This window comes from Lynx rufus, unplaced genomic scaffold, assembly GCF_022079265.1.
Source record: "Lynx rufus isolate CCGP_SWC_20201006 ecotype Redwood Valley unplaced genomic scaffold, mLynRuf1.p SCAF_2, whole genome shotgun sequence".
NCBI classification, from domain to species: Eukaryota; Metazoa; Chordata; class Mammalia; order Carnivora; family Felidae; genus Lynx; species Lynx rufus.
Window position 1 is genome coordinate 107,799,702 of NW_025814834.1, and position 25,452 is coordinate 107,825,153.

A 25,452-nucleotide genomic window follows, 5' to 3' on the forward strand; every position below is an offset into this window, starting at 1 on the left:
TTAATGGAAGATGTTCTGTACCTAATTACAAATGTATTAATGCATCAAGCCTAGCCAGGTATTCAAGAGTAGCTAATTACAACAAGGCAGTATAAGAGATGTAACAGATGTATGGTAACACACGTGTAAATATGTAGATAAATGGTATGGTACACAGACCAATGAAAGCTTGTGGAGATGGCAGCCACCTTGTGGATGGAGGGATCTGGAAGGGGCTCAGATATGTGGCCCAAGAAGGAGGGAGTGGGAAGTTGGGTGCCGATGCCTGAGGAAGCCATTCCTGGTGGAGGGAGAAAGGCATGGAATGTGTTTAGGGGGCAGTTGCCATAGTAACTATACAAATTGATTGGATGGGTCAACTTGAGGACTTCTGTTTGCTGTCAGTGTGTCTTCACACTCTACTGGGGGTGGATGCCAGCCATGGCAGGTGGCAGTCAGTCAGCAGTTAAGGGCCATCTCTGCTCTTACTTACTTGAAGTCTGTTGTTCAAGCGGAGGAGAGTAGGAGCTATGCTTGGTCTCCCTGCCCCTTCACCCGGCACAGCACCTCCTATCAATTTGACTACAAAATACCTGTTTGCTTTTCTCCCTCTCCCCCTTTGCCATTCTCCATGGAGCTCTCCACAAGCACTTCACTGCTGTAGTCTACTAACTGTGATTGAGAGCTTCCTGAAATATGGCTCTTGACCTCTCATCTTTGCACACAATACACTCCACTCACTAAGGACAGCCCCCTGAGGGATGCATCTGAGGCACAATATGACTATGCATCTATCCTAGACTCTACAGCTGTTTCCCCTTCACCCCCTTCCCATTGTCTTGTTTCCATAGGATCAAGTTCTAGTAGCTCAACGTGGTCTAAAGGCTTACACGATTGTGTCTCTTTGTGTCCTTTCCACTTTATCTTGCCTGCTGACGTGCTGGCTGTTGAACTGCAGTCAGCTGACCTTCTTGTAGGTCCCTGACTATGCCACACACCTTCCTGCCTCCGGCCTTCGCAAATGCTTTCCCTCTGTACTCAGATAACAACACTTTCCTTACTCTCCACTTTGCTTCTCCTCTGCTTCCGTAAAATCTCAATTCCAATGTCGCCTCCCTGAGGAAGCCTGTCGTAACCTTCCAGATTAGGATGGGCTTCCTTTGTGTGAGATCATGCACTGCTTCTTTGTAGCAGTTAGTGATGTGGAGATTCTTCTCTGCCCTCTGGATGGAGGGCCTCCTTGGGGAGGATGAATCAATGAAAAGAGTTTGCTTTCTTCACCGACACAGACTTGGTTCTTGGGTTTCAAGTCATGACCATCTGTAGGAGGCCGTAAAGCTGCTCATGACAGGGGACAGTGCCAGCTCTTGTTGTTTATGGTACAAAACACTGTTTTTACACAGATATGGGAAGTCTCTCTAGTATGGCCTATGAACAGATCTTTAGGGTTTCAAAGTTCAGTGTTCCATCTGCAGAGATCACTCTTGTGTGAGAAAGGTGGGGTGGGAACGTCTGTGTTTTAAGGATTTTAAAGAAAAGGCCGTGGTGGATCCTTGAGAAGAAACATAGGTATTGTTGGGGGGTCTCTAATGGACAGCTACCTGCTCTATCTTGGTTCCAGCATATTTGGGTATCTCACCTTTTGGAGGATGGGCTCATATGAACGTGAAAGCACAGGGCACTAAGAACTGCCATCCTGGGGACAAAGTGAGGTCCTCACTCAGGGGCTCCAGCTCCCCGTTGCAGTTGTTGCCTTGGGGAGGCCTTACCACAGTCTTGACTGGCAGCCTCTGGAGGGTCACCATCCAATCAGGGCATGGTGGAGTTGCCAGGAGAAATACATTAAGTACCAAGGATTTAGCCTCTTCAACATAGAGTGACTTGTTTTTTGAACAATGAAGGACACTGCAGGTCTTGTAACTTAGGGAGGGGCAAAGGGACCCGTGGCAGTGTTACTGACTTCCTTTTAATCTCATCTACAGAGCCAGGGTTGGCCGATTTATCGTGAAGATTTGGCCACAGTGCACTCCTGTGTCATGGCATGCTCCATACTTGTCAGTCAAAATGTACATTTAAGGACTAATGCAAAGGATTAAGATCACATTTATAACTTATGTGTAAGCACATTGGTTTACAGTGCTTGAGAAATCGTGAAGGGTTCTTGAATTCTCCAATGAATTCAGTGTGCAGTGGAGTAGAGAGTCTGAGAAATGGAGTTTCTTTCTTGGCAGGGCGGTGGGGAGGGAGATGGAATGAAAGTTGAATTGATAGATCGAAGGGGTAGAATACAATCTGTAGACTTTTAGCCACTTTCTGTTTTGACACTGTTCTAAAGTGAATTGCCTTCCTTCATGCTGTTTCTAAATCATGGCGGGGACTCCCTCAAATGCTGCCTTGAGAAGGATTCCAAAGTCACAAATGGCATTATTGAGAAAGATGAAATAATCCATTCTGACTTCAAAAGTAGCACTTGTGCATTTAGCTGATTTTTTCTTCTTTCTCCCTACTGGGGAGATGGGGGTGGGGTTTGGTATAGATGTTTCTCAACACTGTGGCATTTCTGCCAACAGCAAGCATGACTGAGACAGGATTATACGCAGAAATGGCACATGGCAGCTGTGGCATGGGGAGCTGAGCTGGAAACACTCACTTGCAGGCATTTCCAGTCTACTCCCATCTCTTTCCTACTTGTTTGTTTTTGGACTTGCCGTCAGAGAACTGAGCAGGGCTGTGCTCTAAGAGCAGGGAGCTTTTGGATAGCTCACACAGCTGCCCCAGGGCAAGGGCAACCGAGGACAGTGTGAAGGATTGTGGAGGAGTGTGACCTGTAGTGAACCAGGGACACCTCAAAGCATTTCAACGTTGTCCCGCTCCCCGAGCATGTCAACAGTATTGATCACTGCACATGGCCTTACCTTAACTGGGGAGAATCCCTGAGGCATTTATCTGAATTTCTTGCTACCAGAGACTAGCCGGAACACTTGAGTGTCCTTCAAGGCTTGCTGAGTCCCCTTGCCTATTTCAGAAGCATCTGAGCTGAGGTCCATTGGACACTGAGTAGATGAAGCGAGTTTGAGGGAGGGGGGTTCCCAGACCTGTCAGATATGAATGAACTGATCAGATCAGAGGAGAATCACAGTTTCTTTAGGCCCCCATCCCCATGCCTGTGGATCCATAGAACACTCAGCGGATGGCTTGGCTTGAGCTCAACATCGGATTGTAAACCAGTGGAGAAACAGGGACATTGGTATGACCTCCTACTCTTCTACCTTCCACCCCATCACTGCCCCCCAACTGTTCCCCTTTCTGCATAGCCTCCAACTTTAGGTACAGCCTTGCTCTGGCAAATTTGTTACCACAGGAGGGATACTGACTTCAGGAAGAGAAAAAGAGGAGGAAAAGGACTGCTATCTCTGAACTTTGCTAGAGGAGTGTTTGTGATTTTGCTCCTTCCAAAATGACAGCTTTGCCTCGGTCAGTCGGCCATCAGTGGGGATGTTTTCATTCTTGAAAAGAAGGCCACGAGAAATTTTTAAAATGTGCAAATTCAAACAATGGATATCATGAGCAAATGGGTAGAAGTTTTAGAACGGTTGTACCTGGTACAGAGAAAGAACATATCAAAGATGGTGGCTGAAAGGAGATCCTTCCATGTCAGACAAGCAGACAAACAGAGTCCTGTTGTCCCTGCTAAGGAGGCAGGTGGCTTTTGTTAAACTTCTTACCTTCCTTCATGAAGCTGGTTTGTGAATTCTTTTTTTTTTAACGTTTATTTATTTTTGAGACAGAGAGCATGAACGGGGGAGGAGGGTCAGAGAGAGGGAGACACAGAATCTGAAACAGGCTCCAGGCTCTGAGCTGTCAGCACAGAGCCCGACACGGGGCTCGAACTCACAGACCGTGAGATCATGACCTGAGCCGAAGTCAGCCGCTTAACCGACTGAGCCACACAGGCGCCCGGTTTGTGAATTCTTTAAATGGAGGCAGTGTTACCATGCAGAACACATGAGATAACATGGTTGAGTGTTTAGTCTATTGCCAGGTGTGGTGGGCAGTGTGAGCCATAGGCAATTTCTTGATGGATATCAAGGCCTTACCCTTTGACCCATTAACTAACTTCTGGAGATCTAGCTCAAAGAGGAGGAAACATCTAAACAACGACAACAAATGATTAGTGCAAGAATATGCTCATAGCGGCATGGTTGATGAGCGGACCCTCAGAAACATTCTATTGGTAGCAGTGTTTGGAGGCTGCTGCTTGCCTTCAGAAATGTAAGACTATCATTAGCAGGCCTGGCTGGGATCTAGGGATGTTTTCCTGGACTATGGGGATTTGAGAGTTGAATGATTCGCCTGCTGTGGTACTGGGGGCTGCCCCAGGTATCTAACCTCCCTATCTGGCCACCTTAGTGGAAAGGTGAACTCAGGCGGCCAATTAAGGCAGGGCATTCCCCCCACTTTTGGAAATCGCTGTCTTTTTTAGTGTGTAAGTGCCTGTAAGAGTGTCTTTAGAAGGCTGAACCTAGCATCATGCAAAGACAGACCATTCGCAGCCTTGAAAGGAAAGATTTGCAGGAACTGTGATGTGTCCATGACTATTTAGATGAGAATATTGTGTTATGCTACCTGAATAAGCCTGCTGCTTTGTTGTGGAGATTAGTTTGGAGTTTAAAAGAGACAAATGGTAGGGATAGAAACTAAGATGTGGTTGGCTGCTGGGTTTGCAATACAAATTCCAAATGGCTTTCATAACATAACACCTATTCACAATTTATAAGGTATCCCGGGCTCTCTCTTTATTGACCTACCAGAAGTGACTCTGGAACATTTTTTTATTTTCCTGTAACTGCCTGATGTAAACGCATCCTCTAATCATCCTCCAATAAACATGGACCAGTTTTCCCTACTTAGGCAAAGGATAATCTTCTTCTGCGTCTTCCTGGTTCTAGTCTATGCACACTTAGTATTCCCCACCTCTAGTCTTCCCACCGCCCCCCCCCCCCGCCCCGCAACCCATGCTGCTGAAAATCTTCATAGCTTGAAATCAGGTGGCTGTCACTTTAATTTTTCTAAACTTGAATGATAACTTAGCAAACATAAACTCTACCTGTTTATCTTTCTGGTCTGACCTCTTCCATGGCCCCTGGCCCTCCCTGCCCCATATTATGTTCAGAAATGACAAGTTCCCTGTAATCCCCAGGTATGCCATTTTGCTATTATATCCAAACCTTCCCACACAATGTGCCACTTATTTGCTGAAAAGCCTGGCGGGGCACACTCACTTCTCTCCTTCCCCCGCTTCTTTCCAGGAAAGCATCACCTCCCTTGTGAAACCTTTGCTTGTATAGTTATTTCTTCTACCAGGCCCCCTTTGGGACCTTTTGTGTCCTTCTTTTAGCACATCCACGTTGTAACAAACTTGTTTCATGTGTATCTCTCTAAACTTTGTCCCCTGCTTGGCCCATGGTTGACTTGCAGTACATATTTATTCAGTGGATGAGTGTAATTGCTTTCCTGTCTGATTCCTTAGAAAATGTTGATGCTTACCCCTTTACCCCCCACCCCAACTGGAGTCTTTGATGACCTTCTTGAAGATAACACTCCAGAAAACAGGAGTGGGAATAGTCTCGCAGGTACATCTGAACAAAGCCGACGTATTTCTTTCCCTTTAAGATCTTGCAGCTGAATGCAGAATGATCCTGAAATTAAGGTCAGCACCAGGTGGTTGTTTATATCAGCTGTCAGATTGCAGAATAAAAAATGGCTTTTATATGTTTGATTTTTATTGTTTTCCAGGGCAATGTCACTTTTTCCTGCTCCGAACCACAAATTGTTCCCATCACATTTGTCAACTCCAGCAGCAGTTATTTGCTGCTGCCCGGCACCCCCCAAATTGATGGGCTCTCAGTGAGTTTCCAGTTTCGAACATGGAACAAGGATGGTCTGCTTCTGTCCACAGAGCTGTCTGAGGGCTCGGGGACCCTGCTGCTGAGCCTGGAGGGTGGAACCGTGAGACTCGTGATTCAGAAAATGACAGAACGCACAGCTGAGATCCTCACAGGTACGGTGTGCTGACAGCCACTAGCTCGGTTTCTGGTTTGGCCAAGTTGACAGATGTTTGAGATTCTGACTAAAACATATAGAATCCAGCTCGGGGATGTGGGATGACCCAGTATTCACAGATTTACTCTAAGTATGAAGAGGCAACATTTTTAAAAAATATTTTTAAGTTTTTGAAGGTTTATTTATTTTTGAGAGAGAGAGAGACAGAGAGACAGAGAGGCAGACAAAGGCAGAGAGAGAGGGAGTCACAGGATCCGAAGCAGGCTCCAGGCTCCGAGCTGTCAGCACAGAGTCTGATGCTAAGCTCAAACTCATGAACTGTGAGATCAAGACCTGAGCTGAAGTTCGATGCTTAACAGACTGAGCCACCCAGGTGCCCTGAAGAGGCAACATTTTTAACTTTTTTTTTCCTAAACAAAACAAAACACCACTGAATTCAGATGTATCTATTGAACCTTTGAAAAGTCTCTGAATTCCCTTGTTCCTCGTCAGACTGGTTCCAGTCATGGGAATAAGAATTTCTATCTAAATAGGACATAATATAGACCATTTACGGAGCACTTTGCTGGGTCTGGACAGACCTGGCATCTATTATATAGAATCTTCATCATGCCTGTTCAAGGAAGGTATTTTATAGGTACTTTATAGAGGAGGAAATGAAAAGTCACAGAAGCTAAGGAACTTTCAAAATCACATGTTAATAAGTGACGGAGTTACAATTTCATCCTGAATCTGTCTGACTTCGACGGCTGCAGTTTCATTGTATACCACACACATGACCACGGACCTTTTACAGCCACCAAATTTTATTTCAAGTAAAAATTAGCAAGTTTTAAGAAAAAAGTTTTTAACATAATATTTTTAAGTTGTTATGTGAACTGATACATACATCATCTAGGTACAGCAAAAAAAAATTAAGTTTATTTTATTTATTTATTTAGGGGGAGGTGCAGAGAGAGAGAGAGAGAGAGAGAGAGAGTTCCAAGTAGGCTCCATGCTGTCAGTGCAGAGCCCTATGTGGGGCTTGATCTTTTGAACTATAAGATCATGAACTATAAGATCATGACCTGAGCCAATACCAAAAGTCAGACATTTAACTGACTGAGCCACACAGGAGCCCCATAGGTATGGCCATATTGTTTTAAATGGTCCTCGAATTGCTGAAGTTTGGAAAGTACATATTTGGTAATATAATATAGATTCTAATATGTAGCAGTATGGAATAGATTTATGGATAAGTCATGTTTTTCCAAACTCTGACTCTTTCATTTGCTGTTTCTGCAGCATGGAATGGTAGAACTTTCTCCATGTTTCCCTGTTTGTCATCTTACTGTCTCCTGTCTTTCCAGAAGCAGTACTTATAGCTTACTACGGTTAGACCACATTCCACACATTATATTAGGGGCCAAGGCCAGTTCCTAGGTCAACACATCATTTGAAAAGCCTCCCTGCTTTACAGTCTGCATCAAACACCCCTCTTCTGTGCATTTTGAGCCAATATCCATCCTGAATTATACTCTATTGCATTTTTCTTTAAATGTCTTTCTTTTCCCACTGGACTGTGAGTTTTGTTCTCCAAATAAATTAGAAAAAATTGACTTAAATGGTAAAGGACATGCCTTAATACCTAAGATCAGGTCAGACTGCGGGAGAACCTCATATGCCAATAAGTGAACAAAAAAATCCACTGAACCCCTGGAACAATGGGAGAGCCTGGGTCTGGAACTTAGATTCAAAAGGTACTTCCTTTCCTTACTGTTCTATGTCCCTGAATACACTTGGCTTTGTCTCACTTGTCAGTGAGAGTGTATTAGTTATCTATGGTTGTGTAACAAACTGGACCCAAAGGTAGTGGTTGAAAATGTTAACTGTGTGCTAATTTATAAGAGTTGGGAATCCAGGGGCACCTTGGCTGGACAATTCTGGCTGCAACCAAGTTGTTGGCAGGGGCTACCTTCATTTTCAACTTCAACTCTGAGTAAGTCTGCTTCCAAGCTAACGCATACAGCTGTTGGCAGGCCTCAGAAGATCCATTTCCAAGCTTATCCCCTGGCCTCTCCAGAAGGCTGCCTCATGAAATGATAACACTCTGATCCCAAATGAGTGATTCAAGAAAAAGAAAGAACTCGCGAGACAAAAGCTATTGTCTTTTTATAACCTAACCCTGGGAGTGGTGTTCCTTCACTGTTACATGCTCTGTTCAGTAGAAACAAGTAAATAAGTCTGGGCCTTGCCCGAACCAAGGGGATTATACAAAGCTGTGGATATTAAGAGTTGGGGATCACTGAGGACCATGTCAGGGCTTGCGTATTACGTGAGATGGAAAAAAATTTTTCTTACGTCAGGAGACTGCTGTGATGGTGATTAACAGAGATAATGCATCTGAAATCCTAAGCCCAGTGTTGAGAAGCTCTTTAGCAAATTTCTCTCCCCTACTGACTCAAGACCTATCGCTAGAAGGGACCTCACCGCATAGTCGTAAAAGCGGAGCCAATTTGTGCAATCACAGGAAATACTTTCATAAAATTTATAAAATTTCCAGTAATGGAGGTGAGTTGATCACTTAGAAACAGTATTTTTCATGTTCAGAGTTACAGAAGTTCAACTGCAACCCTCCTTACTTGAAGAAGAAAAATGTGAGCTGGTGCTAGGCTGTTTCTCTCTCTAATCGGTGAGATGTTCGAGTACAGAGACTTGTAGGCCTGAGGTCAATAACGCAGTTTTAATATAGTTTAGGCCCTGGCGGCACTGTGCTCTACAGCAGCCAGGTGCTGCCTGTGTTATTAAGCACATGTCAATCCATTAAAACACGTTTATGACCGAGAGAGGCTGCTGAAAGCTGTCACGTTACCCAGCTTCAGAAAGGGGGGAAAATCATCCGTTATTTCAGACCTGTCTCTCAAAAAATGAAATGAGGGGCACCTGGGTGGCTCAGTCGGTTAAGCGTCCGACTTCAGCTCAGATCACGATCTCACGGTCCGTGAGTTCGAGCCCCGCGTCGGGCTCTGGGCTGATGGCTCAGAGCCTGGAGCCTGCTTCCGATTCTATGTCTCCCTCTCTCTCTGCCCCTCCCCCGTTCATGCTCTGTCTCTCTCTGTCTCAAAAATAAATAAACGTTAAAACAATTAAAAAAAAAATGAAACGAGTAAAAGGAAGTTTGAAAAATGTGCTGACTGGGTTCCTGAAGTCTGGCTCGGAAAACTCTTGCTTTATTCTTTCCCCACGAAGAGTTTCTGAATTTTGGAAAACTGGAACTTCTTTCATTTTGAATTTGAAATGGCGTTAGGCTTGGTGTCTGCTGGACTTTTTCTACCTCATCGGGGGTGGGGGGGCGTCAGGCAAAACAAAAACAACCAACAAACAAAAAGTCCAACAAAGCTAGTTTTCCCGTTCCTTCCATTTCTCAGGAAACTTATTTTCAAAGTCCTTGAGATCATAGTGGCTTTCCAAGGGATGACAGCCCCAAATGAGAAATCAGAAAGTGATGATCATTGTCCCAGTAAGGTTGGAGGCTCTCTGGGGCCACCTTGACATGGTACCTCCTGGGAAACAGAAGCAAAGCCACTTTTGGTTAGTGGGACAGGGAATCCAGATACTTAACAATTAATTTGAGACTAGGTCAGGTGTTTCTACCATCTAAAAGAGAAGGTAACCCCCGTGAAAATGGACATGCAGAGATGTCTGGAACATTCACTTCTGTTTCCAGAGCTTCATACAGGATGTGTGTGGCCTTTTGTTGAGGACATCCTTTCATTGTGAGTGATGTGGTTGTAGAATCAACAATCATTGTAGATGCCTTACAAGTTAGGCATCGCTCCTGGGCCTTGTCATATGCCGCAGGACAAAACACACCCCTGAAAACTTATGAAGTGGTTATTATTTTACCAAAATGGGTAGGAAGAAACTGGGAACCAAAAAAAAATAAGTGCAAGTGACGAAGATGGTGTTTAACATCAGGTCTTTCCTTAGGATTCCCAAGTTCATGGTCTTTTTACGGGAACTTGCTGCCATCCATATTCATTTTATATTATCAAATGTTTAAGTAATTCAAATGTAAAACTCTACTTTAGATGAAAGATCTATAGACAAATGTTCAATAGGCTGTTATGGTAAATAGCTATTTCGTATTTAAAGTTAAGCATTTTATTTGGTCACCCTATTGTTGGCAGATCCCTGGTTTAGAAGAGATTGACACAAGATGAGTCCATCCTCTTTAAGACTTCTTACGTTTTATGGGGCACCTGGGTGGCTCAGTTGGTTAAGTGGGTGACTTCGGCTCAGGTCATGATCTCACAGTTCATGGGTTCAAGCCCCACATTGGAGTCTGTGCTGGCAGCTCAGAGCCTGGAGCCTGCTTTGGATTCTGTGTCTCCCTCTCTCTCTGCCCTCCCCCACTTGCACTCTATGTCTCTCTCTCTCTCAAAAATAAACTTTAAAAAAAGAAGACTTGTATTTTAGCTATGTTTGCCTATGTAATATTGTAATAGTGTAAAACAAATAATCCACATCTACATATCAACATACACATACTTCCCAGTATTCATTATGTATACATGACATAAATGCTTAGTGCTGATTCCTTAGTAAGATTATCTAAGGACTAAGGGTAGTAAGCAGCAAGAGGTACTAATTAGAGTCTGTCTTCTCCCCAAGGCTTTACCCTCTATTGTATAGCTTTTCCCATTCTGGTCACCTCTGTGCTCCAAACCCCACATGGAAGTCTTGGGGCTGCATTGATCCCTACCTTCAAGGGGTCCTGCTGCACAGTGAGACTTGTCATTTCTCCTTTCAGGAATCACAAGAGATATACAGACAAATATTAAATAAATGAACAAACACCTGGAGTTTCTACTTTGTTCATTTCAAACTCCCAGTTCTTTACCATGTGTCACAGTGACCACTCCATCTCTCAAGTCCACACCTGTTCATTGAGCAGTAGATACTATGTTCTATTTTTTTCTTCTTTGACAAAAAGAAGGAGAGAGAACAAGGGGAGAGAGAGAGAGAGAGAGAGGGAGAGAGAATGAATCACAAGCAGACTCCATGCTCAGCATGGAGCCCGGTGTAAGACTTGATCTCATAATCATGAGATCATGACCTGAGTCTAAATCGAGAGTTGTTCGCTTAACCATCTGAGCCACCCACGCGCCCCTATGTTCTATTTTTTAATGTAGGAAATAGATGCTGTTTTAAAGACTCTTAAACAGATGCTAAGAATTGAGATTGGTATTGTCCAAACTCGTCTGAATTACTAAGAAAACAGGGAGTTATATAAAGGTAAAGAATGCCACCTGGTCTGTTTCTTTGGAGAATTAGGAAGGAGGATTTTGATTTTCACATGAAACATTAAATAATCTAAAGAAAAAGCTGGTACCACTGTCATTATTTTAATGTGATCTGAAATTTCAATGTTATTTGTATTTTTTGGATGGGAGAATGTTGGGGAATGAGAAGAGGAAGAAAGAGGCCTGGGGGCTTTAGTCATTAAAGTTTGAAATCTGTTTTGTTTTTTGTTTTTTTTTCCACTGTGGTGCTTCTCAAAATGTCAACTGCTCTCTGAAAAGTGAGTCTGGGCAAAGAGCTTGAACACAGGCTTTAGAATTCAGGGCTCTAGCTTACCTGGGCTCTACAGTGATGCAGAATATGAGTAACTCTTATTCTGTTAGACCTCATTGTTCTGTTTTGTTAAAGGAGAGACTTGGTCTAGAATTAGTAAAGCCTTTTCTAATCCTTTATATGAATTTCTGAAGAACAACAGATGTCAACCCTTTTCCTTATTATGAAATCATCAACCTGAGAGTCTTCTTTTGAAAATAGGGTAAATGGCCTTGATTGGAGATATGAAAGGCCAAGTCCCCAGTCAGAGGTAATGATTCTCAACTCCCAAAATTGTGATACATTTTGTGAGGTAAGAAAGGTGAACTTGACCTTTGTCATACAGTGATTTTTGTGAATTAGATGCTTGGGTTTCCCAGAAAGTTCATGCGTGTGACCCTCAGTGATGTGTATAGTGTTAGGAGCCAAAGATCCCAATATGAGAAGTTGTTTTTTTTGGAAACTACCTTAAATATAACTATAATAGTGTGTGTGTGTGTGTGTGTGTGTGTGTGTGTGTGTGTGTGTTGGTTAGGGGGCAATAAGAATGTACAGGCTCTTCAAACTGTGTTAACAGAGGAACACTTGTAGGTTCTAAAGCTATCACATGTGGAGAAAAAACAAGACAGAGACATGGCAAGGGTCTCTGAATAAGGCTTTCTCATAGTTGAATTTTTAAAAATGTATTTATTTATTCTGAGGAGGAGCAGAGAGAGAAGGAAAGAAAGAATCCCAAGTAGGCTCTGCACTGTCAATGTACAGCCTGACATGGGGCTCAAACTCACAAACTGTGAGGTCATGACCCGAGCCGAAATCAAGAGTCGTGCATTTAACTGCCTGAGCCACCCAGGTGCCCTATAGTTGAGGGTTTTTATGGTTATGTCACTGAGCAAGTACAATAGGGACCAGTAAGGCCAAACCGTGTGAAGAGCACTTTTGCTTTTCCATTAGAGGAATAAACTATCCAGAGCTTTCCTTGGTGTCACTAGAGGTATTGAGCTCTCGGTGGAGTTTTTGGGATTACACAATGAGTCTCGGCCATGCTGAATGGAACCTGGGAAATGGAAGTGGAAGTCTCCAGACCTCAACCTAACAGCTGGGCATCATGGAATGATTATAGCCTGGGAAGATGGAAAGTAAAAACCAGTACCCAGGCACAGAACAGAATTCTTGCACAAGAGGAGATACAACTAGCAAAGATCCACAAATCAACCAGATATCAAGGGGAATTTTTCAGTTGAGGCAAAGAGCATATTTTGAAGAGGCCCTCTCACCTCATCCTATTTAATCCCTAGGTAAAAGCAATTGTTTTCAACCATTTTGTAACTTTCATATTTCCATATAATGGCTTTGAATAGGAAGATTTCTAGAAAGAGCATTCCAAAAATATCAATTAAGCAATCCATTTTAATCAGCTATCGATTTTCCATACTTAGTAGACTTTTGGGACTGAAGATAAGGTGAAATTCTAGTGGCATAACCTAGATCAACAGCTAGATGGGCATTTCTTTGATCGTTATTTAACATCGACTGTGTTTAAATTAAATAAGTCCTACAATTATGGTCAACACCACCCCACTTACCTTTTAGAATACATTTCAAATGGTTTCTCAAGAAACCTTGCCAAAGCTGGCCAGATGCCCCGTCACATAGTCTTCTAGCTCTCTCTGATGTAGTATTTACCCGTGTGTGTGTGTGTGTGTGTGTGTGTGTGTGCGCATTATGACTACTATAACAAAACACCATAGACTAGGTGACTTAGGAACTTATTTTTGCACAGTTAATAAGACCTTATATCTTTTTTCTTATAAGGACATCTATCATATTGGATATGGGCCTGGTCATATAACCTCATTTTTCCTCAGTTACTTCATTAAAGGTTCTCATCTCCAAATACAGACACATTCTCAGGTACTGGAAGTAAGGACCTCAGCCTGTGAATTTGGGAAAAACACCATTCAGCGCATAACAAGGTATATCAATCATGTGTCTATTAATTGGTTTTTGGTTGCTTCTCTGTCCACTAGAACATAAAGCTCCATGGGAACCAGAATACTGCCACACCCATCACTATTTGCCCAAGGCGTAGTATAGCACCTTGCTTATCACAGGTTTTCAATAACTATTTGCCCAGTATATAAGCAACTGTCTAAATGAATAAACCAGTAAGGTTGACCTCCAAAACAATTTGGAGGGATATCATTTTAACAGTGAAAGGAGAGGTAATCGTACTTTTTTTTTTTTTTTAAACAAATGTTCATATTACCACAGTTATATGCTGCCTACTGTGTCAAACCTGGGAATGAGCTACCCTCAGGGGAAGTGCTAATTAGACAAAGGCCAGTAGAGCTACCAGAGGTGGAGAGATGGCTGGGAGAGCTGCATCATGCAGGATAGAAGTGCTCGCCCTGATTACTACTTGTGGCCAGATGGTTTTAGGCTACGACCCTGCAATTATCGGAGCTGCTCCCCAAATATCACCCTTTTTCATATAAGCTGTTTATATCTTGCCACCATCTGCACATCAAGTAAACATGATAACTTTGTGAACTTTGTCCTCTGCTTCAATTAAGTTGTCATTAATGCCTCTGTATTTGAGCTAAGATAATGTTGATGAGAGAATCCCATTAACAAGGGCAAAGACATAAATAGCCACAGGGCTGTGACTGTCACAACAAGCTGTCTGCCGGGCACAGAGTTCAAGTTTCGGAAGACAGAAAAGTGATGAGGTGTTCCAAGTTATGGGAAACTGAGAAATGCAATTGCCTGAGCTTCGAGATATCCTGCAAAGGTTGGGAATGTTTCCCAAAACAGTGATCTCTTGGACGTCTGCAGCTTTTTCCAGTCTGATTAATGACAGTGGGATCATTTTATTTCTTAACTGACTCTTCCTTCCTCACCATTCACTCAAAAGAGTAACTGAGGGAGCTAGGTTTTTATTATTACATCAGATATTACACTCTAATAGTCAATCCTGATCTCACTTCCTTTGCTCTTTCCTAGTTTCTGCTTTGATAATTCCCTCATATAATTTGCATTACCTCCATTTAATTCAGGAAGGTTTTGAAGTTTCTACTCTCTGCTGGCACTGTATGTATGCTCAGACCTGAGGATTGGGGCATTGGCCACTGGGGGCCAAGGGGTACAGTTGGAAGAGATGGTCTTGGGGCATTTGTGATGCAAGAGGATGTATGCTCAGGATAGTGGGGGATCATGGAGGACAGGAAGCCAGATGAGTGAGAAGGGAAAGGTTTTCTAGGGGCAGGGGCAAGGACAGCTTGTTTTGAAGAATGGATAGAATTTGGCCAAACGAAGAGGGAAGGAAAGGATGTTCCAATCCAAGGAAAGAAGTAGGAGATCTAGGAGGCTAAGACTCCATGGCTGGCTCAGGATGACTGGGTCACCGAGGACGAAGGAGGACAGACAGAAGAGAAAGCAGCGTTCTGACAGAGACATCGGAGTTGGAGCTGTATCGTGAAAGCAATAGAGAAATTATCTGTCTCTGGAGTTGAGCTTGATTTTTACCATGTAGATTTTGGAGTTGAGCATTCAAGTCAATATCACAGAAACAAGGGCTTTACCATCAACCACAAGTACGTCACATTTCCTGCCTGACTCTAGTGGATGGCAGAACCAGATGTTTTCCTTACATACCCTGACAAAGGAGGATCTTCAGGATCCAGGTCACTTTGATGTATAGGCTGGGCTTTAACAACTAGGAAAGGTTTGACCTGTGATTTATGGCCCAGGCACCAGGGAGAGCCCTGCTACTGACACTTGGCAGTGGAGATTCAGCTGGTGAGATGCTCAATCAATCAGTGAGCATTTGGAGAGGGCAGAATGCTGTCCTGTTGATGCTGAGGGGGATACCAAAACAAGACTCAGACTCTGACCCCCAGGAACTCATCTCAGTGGGAGATGAGACTTACAGCTATGCATTAAGCATAATGCATGGTTCAACACAATAAATAATATGAACTAACTGCATAGATCAGATAGCAGATGTTATAGGGATTGAGATGGAGAAATCACTGTGTTGGTCTAGTCAAGGTAAACCTGCTTTGCTCATTTCTTGGTTTATTAACCTATTCACTCAATCATTAGGCACTTGTTATGTGCTCTGCACTGTGCTTGGTGCCTATGATAGAAAGTTAAAAAAAAAGAAGGATGCTTCCTTGTTCTTACAGTTGAGGAGAAGAAGCTCTCTAAGACAAATACTGGGGATTGGAAGGTAGGGAAATGGGCTTGGTTATTGAAAGCTGGGAGTGGAGGCACCGATTAGGTAAGTGGATTCACTTAGAGCATAATGAATGCACTAGCTTAGTTACAGTAGGGAGTTTGCATAGGAGTATTGGGAAATGGGATTGAGACGATAGATGGAAATTCGATTGTCAAGCTAAGCAGTTTGAGATTCATTCTCCAAGCTCCATGACCCACTGGAAGGACAAGCTGTGGGGTACTCCTTAGACAGTTCAATGTAGTGGGCTGTCCAGCACCAGAAAGAAGTCGGAGGCTGGGGAAAGAGGGAGGTTGTCACAAAATTCCCCAGCTGTGGTGATAAATAATAGAATAATGGCTGGGGAAGGAATTGGAAGAAAAATATGAATTCAATCTACCATATAGGGAAGGGTTAATAAAATTTGATAATTGATGGATAAAATGTATCCAAGGAAAACAGAACTCAGGACCTAAATCATAGCATAGTGGTACTAATAATTGTAATATGCTCTTTTACGATGTGATTTACATTTTAAGACTGCTTTATTCAATTATTTATGTATTCCCTACTTTGTTCTCACAAAAAATTGAAACTACCTTTGAACTATTAAGTTAACAGTGGACATGACAGGATGTGGGAAAATCAGCTGAATTGGGTTTTCTGGAGAAGATAAAGCCTAGAAACTTCCAAGTCAAGCTGGGTAATTCTGTCTCTGTTTTACAGATGAGGAAGCAGGTGTCGAGGGATGAAGAAATCTGTCTAAATTCCTAGAAATTATAAGTGGCACGGCTTTGAGCAAGGGGTAACGGGTGAATAGAGGCATCAAGGAAATATGTGACAAGTTATATCCAGGGTTGGAAATAGAGTCATCAGGGATGTGCCTCTGGCCTGGGCTGAATCTCTGCATGCTGGCCTGTTGCTGTATCAGCTGATGCTTAGAGGTCCTGCGACAGCCATGATGTTCCAAAGATTCTGTGTTCAAACCATCAGGAGAGACAGTGAAATAAGGTGAAATCTAAATGCAAATATCTATTAGGCATTTGAGGACAAGAGAAATACAGAAAGATAGGGTGGGGTTGAGAGAGAGCAGCAGGGCTCTGTAGACTGAAAAATTAGTTAATGTGTCATTCTCAACCAAGGGAGATTCCCCACCCTTCCACCCCAGCCTCCCATTCCCCCAAACCTACCCAAGGGACTTTTGTCAATATCTGGAGATATTTGTGGTGCTGGGAGTAGGGGGGCTGTTACTGGCATTTGGTGAGTCAGGGGTGCTGCTAAACGTCCTACATAAGGGGCGTATTACAGAACGCCCTACCCCCAACAAAGAATTATCCAGTCCAAATTATCCAGGGACAGTGTTGAAGAACTCTGCTTCTAGAAAAACCTTACTCTTCTTAAAAAAAAAAGTTTAGGGGCGCCTGGGTGGCGCAGTCGGTTAAGCGTCCGACTTCAGCCAGGTCACGATCTCGCGGTCCGGGAGTTCGAGCCCCACGTCGGGCTCTGGGCTGATGGCTCAGAGCCTGGAGCCTGTTTCTGATTCTGTGTCTCCCTCTCTCTCTGCCCCTCCCCCATTCATGCTCTGTCTCTCTCTGTCCCAAAATTAAATAAACGTTGAAAAAAAAAAAAAAAGTTTAGGCCTTTCAGAATATTACTTAACTGCTCTGAGTCTCAATTCCATCAGATGTGAACTATCAGTCGCTGTGAAGTTCTCATTACAAAAAGTATACAAAATGGCTTATTAAATGCTCGGTAAGATTACTTATCTGGAAAAATAGCATCGAAGTAATGGCGATTAGCTAGAATTCCACGTCCGATCTAAGTAGACGTTCTAAGAAACAGAAGTTGAATTGTATTTTAATTCTTAGAAGCTAGAAGATCCACCAAAAGCCAGGACCAACGTTTGAACTCAGTATTGTCAAAACGGAAGTTTCCTTGTGAGAAGATGAGCTGGTCGGCCATTTTGGAGATGTTCTGGCTATAGAGTCACATATGACCCAGTGGTCAGACTCCAAGGTGCTCACTGCGAGAACTGAAAGCTTAGGTCTACACAGAAATTGGCACACATGTTCACAGAAACTCTATTTATAATACCCCTAAATGAAAACAACCCAGATGTCCATCAACTAGTGAATGGAAAAATAAAATGTGAGATAGCCATACCATAGAGTATATAATTCAGCAATATAAAAATATCCTGACACAAGCTACAGCAAAGGATGAACCTTGAAAACGTGTTAGATGACAGAAGCCAGTCATAAAAGGGAACCCGATACACGAATTCATGTATAGGAAATGCCAAGGACGGGGAAATCCATTCAGACAGGAAGCAGAGTAGTAGTTGACTAGGGCTGGAGGTGAGGGGGGTGAGGAGATAGGGGAGGAGGTACCTATATGTTGTAACATTTCTGTCGGGCGTTACAAGTGTTTTAAAATTAATTGTGATGGTTGCCTGACTGAATATACTAAAAAAAAAAATGACTTCTGCATTTTATTTTTTTCATTTTTTTAAATGTTTATTTATTTTTGAGAGGGCAGGGGGTTGGAGGGCAGAGAGAGAGGGAGAGAGGGAATCCCAAGCAGACTCCTAACTGGTCAGCGTAGAGCCCAATGCAGGGCTCAATCTCACAAACCCTGACATCATGACCTGAGCTGAAATCAGGAGTCACACATTGGACCGACTGAGCCACGTGGGCACCTCTTGAATTGTGCATTTTAAATAAATGAATTGTATGGCACGTGAATTTTATCTCAATCAAGCTGTTCCAAAAATACTAATAAAGAAAAGCAAAGTTGCATTCAATGACAGAAGATAGAACTTTGCAGAAGCAATTGGCCATCAGTTCCTGCAGCAGGGGCAGGGTTGGCCTAGGAAGGGTGGAGAGAGAGAGCAGGAGCTCAGGCTGGTTCTCTGGAACCCACTCCCCTCCCTTCAATTCTGACTCCACCTCTAGTAGCCATATGACCCTGGACAGCCTGTCTGGCTTTTCGTTTTAGCATCTGTAGTGGGAGGACCATGAAACTGGGCCTCCTGGACCATTGTGAGAATTAGGAATTACACATTTAAAATGCCTGGCACATCACAGGTATTCGGCACTGTTAATGTGCATTACTAGCTATTTTTACAATTGGCCCGTATTTCAAAAGTTCATTTGCAAGCAATGATGGAAACTGCCTTTTTTTTTCCTTCATGGAGGAAAAACTCCATGTTAAGTCTTAAGCAAGCACAGAGAAGTCTATCCAACCCTCTCTGTAAAGGAGCTCGCTTATTTATTTATTTATTTATTTATTTATTTATTTATTTATTATTTTTTTATTTATTGTAAAGGAGCTTTTAGACAAGTGGCTTCAGCTGAATTCTGGGACCTGGGAGCAGTTGCTTTGTTAACAAGGAGGGCCAGAAGTGGAAAAAGATGAAAATGTTTCCTATTCTTCTCAACTCAGTTTGTTAGTCTTAAAAAACAATCATAAAAGTTGGACATTTTGTTTTGAGAAACTTTGAAAATTCTAGTACTCTCTGTAAGAAAAAAAAACAACAACACACTAATCATTCCATGTCATTCCAGTATTTTCTCTTTGTAGCAATTTTTGACAAAATGCATACCATAACCACATACGCCATTTAGCCTGAGTTTTCCACTTATCTGGATATCACTTGCATTCTTGGACATTATAATTTTTGATGACTACATTATATTCCGTGTTACTAAATATGCCGTATTTGATTTAACTAACCCACTATTGTTGGAAATACTGGTAGTTGTGAATTTTTGCTCTTAGAAATAATGGCCTCATAAACTCTCCTCCCCTTAAATCTTGGCTGTAATGCTTGTACTATTTCAGGATTAATTCTTCAGAAAAAAAATATGGGAAATGAGGTATGATATTTTTAGAGCTTTTTTTTTTTTTTTGATGCCCTTTGGTATTTTGCCTTCCAGAAAGAAGGTACAAACTTAGTTGCCATCAGCAACATGAAATTGCCTGTTTCCCTCTTTCTACACTAACTGTGTTGGTTTTGTATCCGTTGCCTGTCTGGCAGATGGCAAATATTTGACATCACTTTGCAGGTCAGAAAATATATGTGTGTCATCGTCCACCAATCTTTCCAGAACCCCAATCCCGCATTTTAAGCCTGGGCTCCTAAATCCTATGCATCCTTCGGGGGCCACCCTAAAGTGGCCCTGATTACCCTGTTCTACCTCCAGGAGCATTTCCCCATCGAGGTGTTCCTGGCCTCAAAGGTGGTACTTTCTCATTCTCCCCATTGAAAACTTTTCTTCTTTCAGACCTTTCACCTCAGGGAGGTTTTGGGAGGAAAGCACTCTGACAGCATCGGTTTTCCCCAATTTGTGAACAATTAATAGCACTTAAACCTGTACCTTTAAAAAAAGAATTCTTAGAAACGAAACCTTGGAGAACTTCTAGGGGTGTTATTTGGTTATAAAAATATATATTACATATATAGCCATTAACAGAATGAAGTGGGAAGGAGGGCCCAGCAGAAAGCAGATTTTTAGAAGGGAATATGTCACTTCGTTTGCCTTGGAATCTGTTCCCAACTCAGCTCCTCTAAAACCAGCCTTGTTTTTCCGGGCTTCTTTTCATCTTCCTCTTCTGAAACCTCAGATGGTGTAGTTTCCTAACCCAGGCTGCACAACCTTCCAAGGCCTGGGGCCACCCTGAAGCCTGCCTTAATTAACCCGGTGTGGGGCCCAGGGACCTGTCTTTTCAGAAGCTCCCTAGGTGCTGCCTTTTGTGTGGTCAACCTCAGGAACCACTGTCCTCATAATTTTCCTCTGAAGAGTGAAGATTTCACACAGGGACTCGGGACCATGGAGGAAAAGATCAAAAAGATCAAACCAAAAGGAAAAGCAGACCAAAAAGGGAGGGAAAAAAAGAGAAGAAGAAAGAAAGAAAGGAAAAAAAAAAAAAAGACAAGCAACCATGCAAACCCTCATTAAGTGACAGTGTTGAAGAGAGCGATATGGACAGTGATGTGGGAAGGGGAGGGGACCAGGCAGCAGAACACAAAGGCCAGTGTTCTGGCCTTGCCACTCCCACGGGTCAGACCTCTTGTCTCAGGCCAGTGTCATCTGTGAAATGACTAGAGGATGTATCTGATTAGGCAGGACACTCTGCACGCCTCTGTTCTCTTCTTACTGGAGCCCTGATGCTGAGCAGGTCCCTGGGGGGGGGGGCGGTATTTACATCCTCTAAGTTGGGTTAGTTACTGACGCCTCTTCCAGCTCAAACAGTCTATAGTTTGTCTGCAGATGCAGTCTCCTGTGTTATGCAAATGTATTTAAATCAGTATGCAAATGAGAATAAAAAGAAGTAAAGACCCACAGCTGGCCGTGCCCCCCAAATGCCCCTGCCGGAAGTCAAATGTTCATCGCCGGGAAACGCGTGACACAGCCTCTACCTCATTAGCAGAGTCCCCGTGGTTAGGACCCAAACTCTGGCTTTTGGGAGGAAGTACGGCCGCCAGGTTGAGCAGCCCCTGGGTTCACCCCAAGCAGATGTTCAGGGCCGCAGCCAAGGCTGCCAAGAAGCTGGCTGGAAATGCAGGGGGGTCCCTTGCATCTGGCCTGTTGTGAGCAGATGGGACCCAGCTGCCTGGTGCAGTGCAGCTGGGCTCCCAGCCTGGTGCTGTGCTGCTCCCTGGGCACCTTCTCCAACCCTATGAGGGCTCAGGGGCACACGCGCTTCAGTAGCTATTCTGAGAAGCCCTGCAGACCTCTGCTCTGATTTTCAGTGCTTGCTTTCCAGCTGGTTTCTTAGGACCTGCTCCAGTAGGCTCTACCAAGTCTGATTTCTTTTACCTCCAGAAACAGCTCTTACTCTGTCCCTTGCTCTCCATTGTCACTGCTGCTACTTTGGCTGAGACCCTTATCATCTGGTCTTCTGGGGCCAGTGCAAGCAGTAGGCCCCACCCATTGTGCTTCCTGCTTTGACTCCCAGCGGTCCTCTGCCACCCCGTCTTTGCACAGTGGACCTCCAGCTAGGTCATTCCCATGCTGAAGACCCTTCATGGCCTCCCATTGTTCTAAAGCAGTGGTTTCCATTCCTGACAGCACGTTAGAGTCACCCAGGGAGCTTTTAAAAAAATGCAGACACAGGGCGCCTGGGTGGCTCAGTCTGTTGAGCATCCAACTCTTGATTTCAGCTCCAATCATGATCTCACGGTTCATGAGATCAAGCCCCACAGTAGGTTGTGTGCTGACAGCGCAGAGCCTGCTTGGGATTCTCTCTCTCTCACTCTTTCTGTCTCCCTCCTTCCCTCTCTCTCTCTCTCTGCCCCTCTCCCCCCACTCTCTCTCCGTGTCTCAAAATAAATAAATAAACATTTCTTTTTTTAAATGCAGATACCTTGGGTCCTATCCCCAAAGGTTTTGATGGAATTGGCTTGAATAAAGCACTTTACACAATCATTTATCCAAGGAAATTGTGGAAACCCATTCCTTAGTTTTCCATGCCAGGTCCCTGGGTGAATGGATCCCTTCTCACTGGCTTTCTTCTTGTTCTCCCCCGCTTCTCATTGCAGACCCTGGCTTTTTTGTACAGGCTCTTTGACTCCTGGACTCTTGCTCTCTGAGTAGAGAACTCTTTGCACTTTTCAGAACTTCCCTAAACTGTCACCATCTCTGCTGTGAAGTCTTTCGGGGATCCTCCTATGCCATTAGTTAGGTTTTCTTTCTTCTCTGCTTCCATAGTACCACTCCACCCAAAACTGCATGCAGTGTTCTTTTCTTGCCTTTTTTGTCTGTCCCACTACCCTGAACTCGAAGGACAGAATTCTTTTTTTTTTTTTTAATATTTATTTATTTTTGAGAAAGAGAGACAATGTGGGCAAGCTGGGGAGGAGCAGGAGAGAGGGAGACAGAAGACCTGAAGCAGGCTCCTCACTGACCATAGAGAGCCTGATGTGGGGCTTGAACTCACAAACCATGAGATCATCACCTGAGCTCAAGTTGGACGCTTAACCCACGGAGCCACCCAGGCGCCCCGCAGAGGACAGTATTGTAACCCTCACTGCGTGCCTCTTCCATTTAATGGTAGCCTATAGACATCATGTGATATGTCTCTCCATCACATGGTGATGGTACTCTCCATACTTCACAAGCCAGGGACCATTTTATAGTTGCTCTTCTGTCCATTTGTTTTAGCTAACATCATTGTCTGCTTATGACGCGACATGGACCGTTCTACATGCACTACTGTATTGACTACTGTATAATTATCACAACAGCCTAGAAGTCATTTCCCCCACGTTGCAGGGGAGAAAACTGAGGCAATAAGAGGAGGAAAACAACTCCGCACATAGCAAGACACAAGAAATGTCTACTGAGTGGAGACGTGTGACTGTGTGCTTTTGTCACAGACACATCTTTGTGACCAGACTGATGAATAAGACTGTGTTTCCTCGAGCAAGTACTTGGCACCGACAGAGTCTTAATAGCTGATAGATTTTTTTAGAAAGAAACTATTCCCATCTTCATGACTAATTCCCAGTACAGTTTTCTTAGTAAGGTAGGCTGGCAGGGTAGTTATGCACCAAAGACATCTGAGGCAAAAGAACAAGATAGGAATTACCTTTAAAAAAAAATTATTATTATTTAGAGAGAGAGAGAGAAAAAAATGAGGGCACAAGTGGGGGAGGGGCAGAGGTAGAGAGAGAGAATCTTAAGCAGGCTCCACACTCAGCAGGGAGGCTAACACAGGGCTCGATCCCGTGACCCTGCGATCATGAACTGAGCTGAAATTGAGAGCTGGATCCTCAACCTACTGAGCCATCCAGGCACCCTTAAGAGAATTACCTTTTAATAAACACTCAGGATGCCTCCAACTGTCCTAGGACATTTCCTGCCTGATCTCAATGGATCCTCTTAACAAGGACACAGAGTAGGAATTATGATCTTTGCAGACAATAAAGCCAGACTTCAGGGAAGGTAGGATAGCCAGTGTCACCTAATTAGTTAAAGAAAAATGTTGAGATTGAGCTAGTGTATTACGTGTCTCCAAAGGTAGACGGCCTTTGCCTGGCACATCACTAGAATCTGGCTTTCCTCATCTACTTTTGCCTTTAAAAATAGTTTATTTTTAATTAAAAATTTTTTAACTTTATTTATTTATTTTGAGGGAGAGAGGGTGTGCAAGCAGAGGAGGGGCAGAGAGGTAGAGAGAGGATTCCAAGCAGGCTCTGTGCTGCCAGCACAGAGCCCGACAAGGGCTCGAACACAGGGCTGATATCATGACCTGAGCTGAAACCAAAAGTCAGACACTGAACCTACTGTGCCACCCACATGCCCCTTACTAAAAAAGAAACATAAGGCATTTGCAAGAAAATGTGAGAAAAACAAATCACCTATAATCCTACCACACAGAGATAAAATCACCATGGGCATTTTTTTGTAAGTTTATATATTTTGAGAGAGAGAGAGAGAATGAGCAGGGGAAGGGCAGAAAGAGAGAGGGAGAGAGAAGATCCCAAGCAGGCTCTGTGTTACCAGCACAGATCCTGACACAGGGCTCGAACTCACAAACCGTGAGATCCCGACCTGGGCGGAAATCAAGAGTCAGATGCTGAACCAACTGAGCCACCCAGGCATGGGCATTTTTAAGTTTTTCCTTTCAACCTTTTACTTTGCATTTATAGCAAGAGGTCAGTTCATTTGGCAACACCTGTAGTTGTAATATACAGACCAATTTGTGTTTTGCCCTTTTGTTTTGAACTCAAATGTATCAGACATTGTTCAGCCACTTTGAAAAAAAAAGAGAAGTGAAGTGGTAAAGAGAGGAGGGAAGGTGAGGCTTATGGGTCTGCTGGGGGTTTGGTTTAAGCAAAAGGAGACACGGGGAGGCTGCTGAGAGCACGCGTGGAGCACGGAGCCCGGCAGGTGAGGAGGATGAGCCCCGCTGGCTCCAGATCTCCCCAGTCAATCATCCCTACTGCCTTCCCTGTTTCTTTTGCAGGCAGCAGCTTGAATGATGGCTTGTGGCATTCAGTCAGCATCACCGCCAGAAGGGACCGCATCACTCTTACTCTGGATAATGATGCAGCATCCCCGGCCCAGGACACCACTCGTGTACAGATTTATTCTGGAAATAGCTACTACTTTGGAGGTAAGTTCCCCAGATTTTGAAAAATAAAGGACGGAGGGAGAATGCAATGGACAATTATTTTGCTCTCATCATTCTTTTTTTTTTTTTTTTTTTTTGGCAATTAGACCATTCACACACGCGCGCGCGCGCACGCACACACAGGTACCCAATCCCAAGCACAAAATAATGAGAAGCAAACTTTCTGACAGCTGTGCAGATATAAACTATCTAGGTCAGTGCAGAGGGGAAAAAAAAAGAAAAAAAGAAAAACTTTAGCTATAAGAGCTGGTGTTATGTAACATGTCCAAAGGAGATTTTTGTAGCCATGCCAAGCTCCGTGATCACGTTGGGAAGGAGGAAGTCAGCTGAAAACTTGGAGGATGTGTACCAACAGTCAGCAGTACCTGCGAAAGGAAAAATCCAGATGGGAAGGCAGGGAAGGCACAGCCAGGATCCTCAGCCATATAGGCTACTCTGCCGCTTTGCTGTCTGAATCC

At 43.6% G+C, this 25,452-nt stretch overlaps 1 protein-coding gene across 2 annotated transcripts in view; it reads left to right on the forward strand.

The window, feature by feature from the left end:
- Window positions 1-25,452, forward strand: part of CNTNAP5 (contactin associated protein family member 5) — a 796,957-nt gene that overhangs the window by 428,936 nt on the left and 342,569 nt on the right. For both annotated transcript variants that reach the window (XM_047084746.1, XM_047084747.1), the window contains exons 8-9: window positions 5,776-6,040; window positions 24,827-24,976. In XM_047084746.1, the coding sequence (XP_046940702.1) occupies window positions 5,776-6,040; window positions 24,827-24,976 (415 nt within the window). The remainder of the gene's footprint in view (window positions 1-5,775; window positions 6,041-24,826; window positions 24,977-25,452) is intronic.